The sequence below is a fragment of the Manis javanica genome, chromosome 17 (assembly GCF_040802235.1).
Source record: "Manis javanica isolate MJ-LG chromosome 17, MJ_LKY, whole genome shotgun sequence".
Lineage (NCBI taxonomy): Eukaryota > Metazoa > Chordata > Mammalia > Pholidota > Manidae > Manis > Manis javanica.
Genome location: NC_133172.1, coordinates 47,469,662 through 47,480,646, shown reverse-complemented (window position 1 = coordinate 47,480,646; position 10,985 = coordinate 47,469,662). Strand labels below are relative to the sequence as shown.

General features: G+C 48.3%; 1 protein-coding gene across 14 annotated transcripts in view; it reads right to left on the bottom strand.

The window, feature by feature from the left end:
* Window positions 1-120: 120 nt before the first annotated feature.
* SLC9A5 (solute carrier family 9 member A5) overlaps window positions 121-10,985 on the bottom strand; it is a 20,608-nt gene continuing 9,743 nt past the window's right edge. For 6 of the 14 annotated variants that reach the window (XM_017649241.3, XM_073225385.1, XM_073225384.1 and 3 more), the window contains 7 exons: window positions 10,724-10,853; window positions 10,176-10,264; window positions 9,889-10,015; window positions 5,982-6,152; window positions 5,395-5,452; window positions 4,571-4,705; window positions 121-1,590 (listed from right to left, as the gene is read on the bottom strand). In XM_017649241.3, coding sequence (XP_017504730.3) covers window positions 1,118-1,590; window positions 4,571-4,705; window positions 5,395-5,452; window positions 5,982-6,152; window positions 9,889-10,015; window positions 10,176-10,264; window positions 10,724-10,853 — 1,183 coding nt within the window. In that variant the 3' untranslated portion in view covers window positions 121-1,117. Of the gene's footprint in view, window positions 1,591-4,570; window positions 4,706-4,973; window positions 5,187-5,394; window positions 5,453-5,981; window positions 6,153-7,877; window positions 8,080-9,888; window positions 10,016-10,175; window positions 10,265-10,723; window positions 10,854-10,985 lie in introns of those variants that run through there. The other 8 variants (XR_001851476.3, XR_001851477.3, XM_017649242.3 and 5 more) reach the window with 8 other exon arrangements.

Sequence of the window (10,985 nt, the reverse complement as noted above, 5' to 3'; positions counted from 1 at the left end):
CATCCTCTATCCCAGAAGCCCTGGGGCAGACGATTGGAAGTTTCCACTTCCCTCATCAGATACACCTATTGCCAACCCCCTGCCCCAAACCCCCAGGCACATGGACACAGGACAACCATCCATCCGAGAGAAGTTTAATGTATCTTAGGTTTAAGATACAAATCACAGGGCAGGTGCTAACCCCAAGAAAGTCATCTGCCACCCAGTCAGCCTCTTTAGCACTGCAGCCAGGCATCCCAGTCCCCAGAGCAGTGGAGCAGTGGCCCAGGGATGCCTGGCTCCTTTCCTGTTTGGGAAATGTCAAGATGGTAATGTGGGAGCCCAAAAGCCACCGTATCACCTCCTCTGAAAACCCAGACCCAAGGATCTGAAAGATCCAAACTTGGATGTGGAGTATCAGATCCCCCAAATGATCCAAGCTAGGAAACAGTCCTGATCTGAAGCCTGGCCCAGCCCTGTGGCCTTGATCCTGGGAAAGGAGGAACTATGGCCCCCAGTAACTGGCAGCAAAGGAAAGGAGATAAAGCAATATCGGACACAGATTCCTACTTACCTAAAAAATATTGGCAATAGATATTTTGCCAATAGATATTTTTCCAACAGGGTAGCAAAGCCCAAAGTTGAAGCCTGTTCCACTTCCCACCCCAGTCCCTCTGAGGACCAGCCCCTTGAAGAGCCCTTTTGCCAGGACACTGTTATTGAACTGGTGTTAGAGGTAGGGGTGGAGAGCCAGAAAGGCCAGTGTCAGCTGAGGACTGATGCCCTTGCTTTGGGGGCATGAACAGCTGCCTAGAGTGACCCAGGAGGACCCATTGGAGAAAGAGACTCAGCTTCCAGTCTCTGGGCCTAGCCCCTAGGAGCCTTGGACTGCATCTTGAGACAAAGTAAGGGCCATACTAGAAGGGAAGATGTTAGGAGTTAGGAGCAGGGAGGGTGGTGAAAGGGGTCCTTGAGAGGACCAGCCCAGGATACCCTTCTGACCCATCCCAAGGAAGCCCAGTTGCTTCTTCAGTCTGGGCCCCTCTGGCCCCATGTCAGGTTGAGCGGGCCCCTCTGCCCACTTCCCAGGGAACACTCCCCATGGGGGCTTTGGCCTCCTGCTCCTTGAGTTCCTAAGCTATAGCCGGCCACCTCTATTGAACTGGATGCACCAGTAGGAATTGGCTGTGCCTGGACTAAGATGGGTGTGGTCCTCATGTTCCATGAGAGGCTGCAGCTCTGGCTGCTGGGGGATGTCAGCACTGCTCTCACTGCGTGAGCGGCCAGCCTTGGCCAGGCTTGGGGGAAAAGCGAAGCTAGGGCGTGGGTCAGAAGGCAAGTCAAGAGGGGCCTGGGGCTCTTCAGCAGCCAGTGGGTGAGGAGGCAGGTGGGTCATAGTTGGCGCCTGCATACAGGGTGGGGATGCCAGGCTCTCTAGGGATGAGATGCTCTGGTTCCAGCCCGTCTGCATGTCCACGGGCACAATCTTGGTGGTTTCTGAGGACACGTAGACTGCCAGGTCCCCCTGTCCGCTCTTCCAGGGTAGTTCCTTCTCTGCACAGGTTGGGGAGGGGGGGATGATACGTGGGCTCGGGCACACCTCGAGGCTCCCTGGGGACAGATAGTACACACATGCTCATTAGTGACACAGTGGAATCCTTCCCAAGTATAAGCACATTTTCATAAAAAAATCTGTTCTACAGTTGCCATGTTACATCCATTTTATGCTATAATTTGATGAATGCCTTGCTGAGGGGAAGCACCTCAGCAAGCTGGTTTTGCTTTCCATTGGATCATCAGCACCCAGCACAGGGCTGGGCACATAGTATTTGCTCATCAAATTCCTAATGAACAAATGAAAATAACTAAAGCAAGAGAAAACAGGAGCTAGACAGGAAAAAAGTCCCATGTGCCATTAGCCCTCACCCCACTTAAGAGCACCGGTCTCAGAAACCACATCCTGCCATGCCCCGGCCCTGGGTGGGACAGCAGTGAGGATGGGGAAGATACCAAGGCTCTGCGCCAATGGCTTTGCTGCCGGGCATCCTTCTTGAGCACCCACCACAGCCTCTGGTGGGACAGAGTCCAGGAATGTGACCTCATGCAAGCCTAATAGCAGGCTGACACTTGGCCGCAGAGAGGAGGCCAGAGCCCAAAGGACATGAGCCGAGAATCCCCGAACTGCTGGCAGCCAGGATGGAACACTCAGCCACTGCAGCACAGAAGTCTGAGGTTCAGAAAAAGAAGCCCTGCCACCCCTGCTCTCCAAAGTCAAGCCCAATGCCTTCCGTATAATACAGCTGCTCAGTCCATTAGCTGCTCTTTGATGACGTCCTGAGCAGTCCATTAAAGTTGACTGAGTACATCGTGAAATGTACTGATGCTGTGATTGAAAGTGAAACTACCTCTCTTGAAAGACATGGAGTAATATATTTTAACAACAAGAATAAAACTAAAACCACAAAAAACTTCAGGGTTTACCTTTGGATGATGCTAGTCAACTCACTGGTCTGAAAACTGATAAATAAAAGGGAAAAAATCAAGCATTTATCCGTCCCTTCCTGTACAAACTGTACCTCCAAGTAACTAATTGATGAGTTTTTTTTTTTTACTATACAGAATTCCTGCTAATAAATGCAGACAAAAAAATAGATGTAGAATATCACCATTGTGCAACCCCTAATGACACCTTGACTGGCAACGATCGTCAGTGGCTGCTAACACCATTTGATGAAATGCTGATGGCGAACTTGATGATGGCTCAGCTAACAACAGCTGAACCCAGTGATCAGTATTAGCCCCACACACAGAAAGACAACCAGATAGCAGTGTTTCCCGATGTGATGTAACAGGAAGCATACCCCCACCACCTATGAAGTATTTACCTAAATTAGCACTGAAATTGGATCTAGATTTAATTACTGGTTTAAAGGAAATATATAAGGGATGGTGAGACATAGTGAATGATGCTGTGAGGCTGCAAACAGCAAAATCCACACAAAAAAGATTATGGGACAGATAACCAGATTATTTCAACAAATACAAGATTTAACAAAAGTATGTGGGAGGGATCTCATAAACAAGAGTTTTTCAAACCTGATACCATTGACACAGATCCTTTGCTGTGGGGGGCTGTCGTGCACTGGTAGGATGGTCAGCAGCATCCCTGGCCTCCACCCGTTCAATGCCAGTACACCTCTCCAGTGTGGCAACCAAAAATATCTCCAGACATTGCCAAATATTCCCGGGGGACAAAATCACTGCACCACTCCCTTGAGAACCACGGCTATTGATTAAAAAGGCTTATCAACTAAATGCCATGTATGGGCCTGGTCTGGATTTTAATTTGAACAAAGCTGTGTAAAAAAATAATAAGACAACTAGGGAAGTTAGAACACTGTGTATTTGATGACAAAGAATTTAGATATGATAATGGTATTGTGGTTATATTTTTAAAGAAGAATCCATATCTTTAAGAAATACATGCTGATTGACTAGCAGACTCTAAGATAGGACTAGTGGTTACTAAAGGTCGGGGAGGGAGGGAGATGGGGATTAAGGGGTATTATACACATGGTGTGGGGAGAATCATGGGGAAGACAGTGTAGCACAGAGAAGACAAGTAGTGACTCTGTAGCATCTTACTACACTGATGGACAGTAACTGCAATAGGGTATGGGAGGGATCTTGATAATATGGGTGAATGTAGTAACCACAATTTTTTCATCTGAAACCTTCATAAGAGTGTATATCAATGATTCCTTAATAAAAAAAAGAAATAATTGAGTAATTATCTGTCAAAATTCAAAAAAAGAAAGAAATACATGCTGATTATTGATAAAGTGATATGATATTTGAGATTTGCTGCAAAAGAACCCAGTGAAGAGAGGGGCATAGGTGAAGGTAGAGATGAGATAGTAGGTGATTACTGAATCTGGGTAATGGACAAATGGGAATTTATTTTATTATCTGTCTAGTGTATATTTTGAAAATTTCTACAATAAAACATTTTTAAAAGGTACCTGAGGGTGCCACCACCAACTAGCAGTGATATTTAGCACTATGAATGAATTAAGTCTCCACATATGGAAATACATAGTTTTTTATCCACACTAATCCCATTTTGATGAATCCAGGTTCCTCCCCCAGGTCAGGCTGCCACCCTCACCGGGGGCTCTACCTGAGGGTAGGTGTGTGGAGCATGGGTTGCAATAGAGCCCGGTGTTAGGTTTGCTTGTCACCTCATGTTCCTCACCAGACTGTAAAGGAAGGCAGCAAAGCAGTGCAAAAAAGGTTTTGGAGTCAGATAGGCAAGGTTCAAATTCTGGTTATGCTGTGGGATGCTGGACACGTGCCAAGTCCCCTCGGCTCTATGAGCTCAGTTTCACTATCCTGGTTATTGTGAGGGTTGTATCAGATCAGGTATGTCGGGTGCCTGATATAAAGGAGCTGCTCAGCAAATGCTGGTTGGTGAAGAAACAAATGAATAGAAAAGGTAGGTGTCTGGAGACCATGAGCAAAGAGGGAGGAAGCCAACTGCACAGCTCCAGCATGCTGCAGAGTGGGTGGGAGGCAGGGAGAAAGCCATTACCTGAGACCTTGCCCTCCTGGAGAACCTCACTGGTGGCCCGAGCCACAAAGATGATCCCCTCATCGTCCTCCTTCTCTGTCTCCGAACTGTCGCTGTCTTCCTCCTCCTCAGACTCCACGGTTAGGATTACAGCAGCTGCACAGGGACAAGAGCTGAGTGGGGATGGCTGGCTCAGCAGCTGCCTCCTGGTGATACACAACCCCAAGCCAGCTCCCTATCCACCCGGGCAGACCCCCTTCCCCCACCACCACTGGCAGAGGTGCCTGCTTTCTCCTCTGGCTGTTTCAGCCCTGGCCTAGGGGGTCTGGGGCTTGAGAGGAAGGGAAATAAGGCTGCAGAGCCCGAGGAGGCAACCAGGAAAAGCAGAGTCCTCAGAGGAAGCCATGAGAGAAATCACACTCACCAGCTCCCTGTCCCCTCCTCTCAGCCTGACTTCATCATCAGTGACATGAGTGTGGACAGCTGAAAGGCCCATCAACATTCAGCCATCCAAACTCCTGGTTGTGTAGATGGGACCCTGGTTCCCAGAGTCCACCCATCCTTCAAGGACCACACCAAGCTCTCCCTTCTCCATGACACCTTCTCCAAGTCCTCAGGGCTTGTACCCTGTAGTTAGCTATCAGACAACTTCTTGTCACAAATTGTCTAATAACTGCTTAGATGTCCAACTACAAAATCAACTGTGCCCATATGGTCCTTGAAGGGAAGAGCCCCAGCTCATGGTACTGAATGCAGCACAGAGGAGGTCCTCCAGGATTCTGGCTGGTGGGCCTATGCTCTTTCCCTCCCCTCCCATCCTCAGCCCCACCCTAGTCCCCACTTGCCTGTGTCCTGAAAGCCCAGGCTTCGAGGAGGCTTCCCATTTGTTGCCTCAGCCTCCTTCTGAGGACCAAGAAAAAAAACCCTAAGCCTCTGGCCCTGGCTGGAAACCCCAACCCTGGCAGCTGGTAAGGTCAACAGGAGGGCAAATCTTCCTGACCCAGCAGGGGAATCCCAAAGATTCTACCACCCCTTGGACCCCCAGGCAAGTGTTATGACGTCTGCGTAGCCCATCCCCCAGCAAGGGCTCTCAATGCCTCAGCCTCGACTGAATTAGGGGGCATAAAGTTGGCCCCCACCAGAAGGCAACTACTTTTGTCCTGCTCATTTCACCTCTGCTGGAAGTTACTGCTCCCTCCCAGCAGGTGACTCACCACATGACCAAGAGGCTGATCTCCCTCTGAAGGCTTCACCTCACCTTTCTGGGACACCAGGAAGATTTGTAAAAGAGAGAACCCAACCTCTGCAACCACCAAGTCCCTAAAGATTATCTATCTAAGGGTCCCCTGGGCTGGGTTCCAATACTTGGGGGCTCAAAACCATGTACTGTCAGCCTCCAACCCCAAACATGAGACCCAGAAAAAGCACATGCCTTCTTGCGGCCAGTCTTGCGGGGATGTGGCTTGCTCTTGGTGAAGCAGATGTTGTGCTTGGTGGACTTGAAGGACTCCAGCCGCCGCTTCATGTTCTGCTGGAAGACCTCCTTGTCCTGCCGCTCCTGCGCATCCTCGGAGATGAAGTGGTGGCTGCAGCTGGCTTTATACTGGCAATGACAGCCCCACCCCATCATGAGGCTGGGTGCCTTGGCCTCCTGCAGGAACCCCAGGCCACAGCCCCATGTTAACCATAGGTCTTGCCAGCCCAGTTTTTCCAGAACTCGCCATGGATTAAAAAACAAAACAAAAAATTTCATAGGAACCCAGCCAGATACATGGTATTCTCAGTTTCTGGGGGAAAATTTTCCTTTATCTCAGAACCCCCAAATTCTGGCTTTCCTTATCTGCCTACTGTTCTTTCCCAATTCTCTCTGATTTGAAGTGACAAAAGGCAGGGTACCCTGTTATCTTGTCCCTTGTGGCTACTGTGGGACCAAAAGGGACATTTCCTTCTTTGCACCTCCATTTATGAGCCTGGCCCACATGCCCCCTTCTAGCTATGCAGGACTCTCTCTCCAGGTGAAACTCTCCAACTAGCCATTTCTACAGCAACCACAACACCTCGGGTGCACTTTGGACTTCCGTAACTAACTCTCCTGACACCCCAGACCCACTCAGTTCCAACAACTCCTGCACTCAGTTCAGGACCAAGCCCTTCATCTGCTCCTTCCAACTCTTCCTCACTCTCACTTAGACTGCTTCCACCTCTGCCCTCAGCTGCTTAGCAGCGTTTTCATCATCTAGTGGTAATCCCCCGGAGTACTGCTAGTGCCCAAATCATCTTGCCTTGGCTCACATCCTCAGCCTGTTTCTTTCCCTATACCTCATATATTTTCTGCTTCCCTGAACCTGTTCTGAGACCTCCCCTAAAGTCTTCCATCTGCCCTCCTGTACCTACTCACCCAGAGGTATGCCTCCCTCCTCAGGCCTCCGCCATGTGTGGCTCACTCCTTCCTGCCTCCATCAGTTTCCTGCTTCCTCCTACTTCTTCACTCCCTTCCTTGCCACTGGCCCCCTTCCCTCTGCTTTGAAGCAATCTCCTGCCTTTACCTCCTTGAAGGAAGCCTCTCCATTGATGCCGTTCCCCGCCTTTGCTGCCAAATATTTATACTTTCATTTTAACAATTTCCCTCATATCCATTACTTCCTTAAATACCAAAAATACAACTCCAGAGGTCCCCTACTCCACAACACCACCTTCTCCCCAATCACCATCACCAGTGGCATGACCTCTGGTTAGGCACTGGCCTGACCTCTGTGTAGTGTTCAGCCCCCTTGCTTCAGGCCTCTGAGACACCATCCACTACTGCTCCTAGAGGGGTTCCTTCTCTTCCTTCCTTTGCTGGCTCCCCTTCCTTTTCTTTCATGTGTACTCTTCACAGTGCAGTCCTTGGCCCTTTCTCCTCTCTGAATGCCCTCCCCATTGAATTCATCCATTCTCTCAGCTTCAGCTAGCCCAGTGATAAGAGATCTGTGGTTCCCAAACACCAGCCACCAGACTGGCTGTATTTGAATCACCTGGGGGACTTATTAAGCATACAGATTCTTAGTCCCATTCCATACTGCAGTCAAAATCTCCAGGAGGTAAAGCCAGAAATAGGCATTCTAGCAAGCTCTCCAGGGGATTCTGATATAACTAGGAAAATTCTGATAAAGGATGCTTGCAAATCTTTATCTCCAGCCCTAATACCTTTCTTAAACTATGATCTTATGTTTCTAACTGTATGTATACTAGACATTTCTGTCTCTGATATTTCCATGAAGAACATGAGGAATAATGGATTGTGTTATACTATAACTAAGTGGATTCAGAACTGTTTGAGTAACCATACCCAAAAATGCTTGATCCATGTCAGTCTGGAGAAAAGTCTTTAGTAGCATGCCACAGGGCTCTGTCCTCAGCTCTAGCCTGTTCAACATTTGTATGTTGATTTGGATGAATACAAAGTGAACAGGCTTAGCAAATTTTCATATGATGTGAATCTTAGCAGATATTTGGTGGCAGACATGGGATCCAAACGATGGAATGATGGGCTAAATCAAATAAGATGACATTTAACAGGGATAAGCACAATCTTACTGCAGTTTTTTTTTAAATTGATTACACAAGAACTGGTTGGACTGAACCCACTGGCCAACCTTACATACATGCATCCATAGACAACCAATCATTATGTACATCCTGATGCGATACACTAAGAAATGTAAAGCATACCTACTGAATGTTCCTGAGTCTGACCTCTAGATTTCACTACCAGAAATACAGGGGATAGAGGAACATGTTAAATACCACCACTGGAATACAATCAGCAAACTCTATAAAATGGAAAATTCTCTGAGATAAAGTATCCAGTTTCCTCAATAAATAAATAACAAGGGGGAAAAAGAAGGGAGAAGGGACTATTATAGTTTTTTTAAATAAAGAGATGTATTTACCAAAGCAAAGGGTGGACTTTATTTGGATCCTGATTTAAACCATCTGAAAAAAGATATATACAAACACTAACTTGGTATTTGATGTGAGAATTATTGTTATTTGTTGTAAGTGATAATAGTACTATGGTTATTTATATAACCATATATACATATATATATGTATGTATGTATGTATGTATATTAGGAGTTCTTCCCACATAGAGATACATACTGAAACATTGAGATGATTTGCTATGCTGTCTGGAGTTTGCTTTAAGATAATAAAGTGTGGATAGAGTGTGAGGGGTAGGGAGGGTACAGAATATAACAAGATTAACCACGCATTGATAATTATTGGAGCTGGGTGGTGGATAAATGAGTTATTCTTTCTAGTTTTCCGAATGAGTGAAATTTTCCTTAAGAAAAAAGTAAACAAAACTAAAATAGCCACAGGTTGAATGAGACAGGGCCTAACAGTTATTAACTGAGGAAGACATGGGAGTTTGCCTGACTGTAAGGGACAATGTGGTGAACCAAAGCTGGAGGGATTCTGGGCTGCAGGAAGAGAATGGCAAGTTCTAGAACTGGAAAGGTGAGAGAGCCCCTATGCCTGCTCTGGCCAGCCACAGCTATTGCAACACCTTCCCATTCTAGCCTGTTTCTCAGGACCAGAGAAGACACACAGGGAGAGGAGATGCTGTCCTGAGGGCAAGAAGGCCTGTGTGGAAGAAAGCTGTCTTGAACCCTTTGAAGACTTATTCAACAGAGCTGTAGAGTCAGGTCAGGACCAATGGGAGCAAACTAAAGGAAGCCAGTTCAATCTCAAAGTGGAAACAGCCTTGACTATTAAAAATGCCAAGAATGGTAACAGGTAATGGCTTGCTGCCCCCTTGTGGGGCTGCAACAGATTCCCTTCTTCATGATCTGAGCCTTTCCAGTACCAAAGCTTCATGACCTGCATTGGACTAACATTACTTAAAACAGATGTCTGCCTTCCTCGTGCTAAGCTGGTCCCACAGGCTTCCTCAGTGCTCCTGCTTCTGTCTGTGACCCCATCAAGCCCCATGGACTCTATCTCCTCCTCTCTCCTTCAGGGCCAGCCACCAGGCCTATCTATGCTGCTCTCCCTTCCCACCACCCAGCTCAAATCCAGTGTTTCACTCCAGCTTCCCAACAGGCTCTCGCAGCTTCTTCTCAACTCACCCCCTCCAATTTGATCTGCACTCTGCTACCAAAGACATCTTTACACAGTGTTTGTATCAGGCCAACCCTTTCTCAAGAAACAAAACTGAAATGAAGCCCACACTTTTCAAACGGGCATCTATAGCTCTCTACAAGCTGGTACCAACTACCTCTTGAGCCGGCAACCATGGCCTCCCCAGACCGACCCCACACCCCTTGGAACTCTTATGTCCCTCCTGCTCTCACCCTGCGGCGTGGCTTGTAGAGGCCTCCACAGAGCAGATGGTGCATCACGGCATCCTCACGGTCCCGGCCACTGCGTACTGTGTCAATCACCTGCAGGTCCAGACACGCTCCACTGCCACTCTCCCTCCTGCAGGAGGCAGGGAACATGTGTGCTGGGGAGGGGCCAGGAGGCACAGGCAGAGGACGGGCAGAAGCAAAGATGCTCACAAATCTTCCCCAGAAGGGATTCAGAGAGAGGGCCCAATAGAGAGGAGCTTGAGGAAGGGGAAGGGGGCTCAAGGACTTACAGCAGGTTGGTGACAGAAGTCTCTGCCACAGAATTGCGGTTGGGCATAGAGGGCAGAGTGAGCCCTGTGGAGGACAACACATGGCCTCCCTGCCAGGGCCAACACCAAGATCAGGTGGCAATCAGATGGAGGGTGGCCCAGACAGTCAGAGGGTAATAAAAAGAGTAACAATAGTTAACACTTACTCTCTTCTTTTGATGTTCCAAGTACTATGCTAGGCATTTTACATATTGAACCCACAAAACTGTGACATAGGTACTCTTATTCCCACTTTCTTACAGTTAAGTAACACTCAGAGAGGATGTGACTTACCTAAGGTCACAAGCCTGTAAGTGGTAAGAATTGAACTACAGCTGCTGACTTCGGAGTCCAGCTGTTTCCTACTTTCTCTATTGTCTATCAGACTCTAAATGTCAGCATCAGGCCAGGCTGGTTCCTGCAGCAGCCACTTCACAAGGCTATTCCCTACTCAGGGTCTGCCTGCTTGTCTCCCCTTCCGGGCCTGCTCTGCTGGCCACCTGCCCACCCACTGCTGGCTGCTGGCCCACCTGGTCCACGAAGCTGATGGCATCCCGGATGTTGAGTCTATAGTACACATCCCAGATCTGGTCCCGGATGCGGTAGGCTGACCGCCGCATCAGCAGCTGACTCAGGTACTTCTTATCAAATTGTTCCCACCTACAGAGGATGCCAGGCCCAGCCCTGAGTGCCATCCCCAAGGTCTGGCCGGCTGGCCCTTCCTAGATAAGGCAAGGGCACTGCCAGCACTGGCCTGGCCTTCTTGGTATAAAGATCAGCCAGGGAGAATCT